Raw genomic sequence first — 1575 nt, forward strand, 5'->3', positions numbered from 1 at the left:
GCTGTGGCGGCAGCTGGTGGCATCGAAAACGCCGGCTCAAGACACACATACACCACAGGTTATGTACACACTCCACACCCTCCCACCAGCCTCACCTGCTGCCAGGGCAGGCCGTCGCACAGCACCTCGAACAGCGCGATGCGGGTGGCGGCGGTGAGCGGGAAGGCGCCGAGCAGCTGCCCCGCCGCCGCGATCACCTCCTCGTCCCGCCGCGGCGTGGGGGCAGGCAGGGCCTCCCGGGGCTGCTGCTGCTGCCCGGGCACGGGTCTGCCCCGCACGGAGCGCGCGCCTGCGCTGCCGTCGCCGGGGCCGCCGGGGGGGTTGGGCGCGCCGCCGCCGTCGCCGCCGCTGCCGCCGAGGCAGGCGGTAATGGCGCGCAGTCCCAGCAGGCGCAGCTGCTGCTGCTCCAGGCCCAGCAGCGGCAGCAGCAGCGCGGGCCCGCCCAGCCGCCGCAGGCAGGCCAGCAGCGGCAGGCGCGCCAGGCTGTCGCGCCGCAGCAGCGGCAGCAGCAGCACCGACAGCAGCTCTTGGAGCAGGCCGGCGTCGCCGCCGCCGGTGCCGCTGCTGGTACCGCCGCCGGTACCGCCGCTGCCGCCGCCACCGCTGGCCCGGCTGGCCGCCAGGCTGGCGCAGCAGTCTCCCATGAGCGACAGAGCCGCCTGCAGGTCAGCGGTCAGCCCTTCCTCTCCCCGGGGCCATGCACCCGGGCTGGCCCCAGCCTCTGCCTTCCACCCCGCCGCCGCCGCCGCCGCCGCCGCCGCCCTGGCCTCGGGCCCCGACCTGCCAGCTGCGGCGGCGGCCTCGGAAACGATGGTGGCCGCCAGCTGCAGGTAGCCGCGCCGCAGCGCGGCGGCGGCCGCGGCGGCGGCGTCTGCCGCGGCCGACCTCGCCACCCCCTCCGCCCCCCCTGCCTGCCGCCGCTCGGCGGGGGCCTCCAACGGCGGCGCCGGCGGCAGCGCCAAAGCAGACGCCTCGCCCTGCTGCGATGCCAGGCTGGCCAAGGAGGGTTGCGCCGAGCCCAAGCCGCTGCCGCCGCCGCCGCCGCCGCCGCTGCAATAGCAGCGCCGCACGTGGTGCAGCAGCTGGGCTGGGGGCAGCAGACGCCGCACCAGCAAGGCCTCTCCCTGCATCGATCGAAATAGGGGCACGGGGCAGGGCAGCCAGGGGCAAGGGAAGGCTGGAAGGCTGGGGGCTTGATAGGCTGCAGGCGTTGCTGGTGGTGCGAGCTCAGGCTCCAGCTGCAGCATGCTGCACCTACCAGGCCGCCCGGCTGGCTGCATGCAAGCGCGCAGCTGCCCCCAGCCCCACCTGAGCCAGTTGGCCCCACAGCGCCAGCAGCTGCTGCTGCACGGGGGCCGCGGCGGCGCTCCAGAGCCGCAGGTTGAGCAGCAGGTGCCTGCGCAGGGGGCGGCGGCAAGGGGAGGCCGGTTGTGGGGCTCGCGCTGGGCGGCAGGCGGGTTGGGATACCTGCCAGCTGCGCTGCAGGGACCACCCAGCGCGCAAAAATCCCCTCCTCTCTGGAAACGAAAGGTGCATGCGAGGCACTTGCAGGCGCAGGTACAGGGGGCTGGCCAG

The 1575-nt window shown here is 75.6% G+C and overlaps 1 protein-coding gene across 1 annotated transcript in view; it reads right to left on the reverse strand.

Moving 5' to 3' along the window:
* Nucleotides 1-59: 59 nt before the first annotated feature.
* Nucleotides 60-1575, reverse strand: part of CHLNCDRAFT_143626 (hypothetical protein) — a gene marked incomplete at both ends in the record, with an annotated part of 9876 nt that continues 8360 nt past the window's right edge. Inside the window, 2 exons of the mRNA XM_005849243.1 lie at nt 60-1124; nt 1309-1396. Of these exons, the coding sequence (XP_005849305.1) occupies nt 60-1124; nt 1309-1396 (1153 nt within the window). The remainder of the gene's footprint in view (nt 1125-1308; nt 1397-1575) is intronic.

The sequence above is a fragment of the Chlorella variabilis genome, assembly GCF_000147415.1.
Source record: "Chlorella variabilis unplaced genomic scaffold CHLNCscaffold_6, whole genome shotgun sequence".
Taxonomy (NCBI): Eukaryota; Viridiplantae; Chlorophyta; class Trebouxiophyceae; order Chlorellales; family Chlorellaceae; genus Chlorella; species Chlorella variabilis.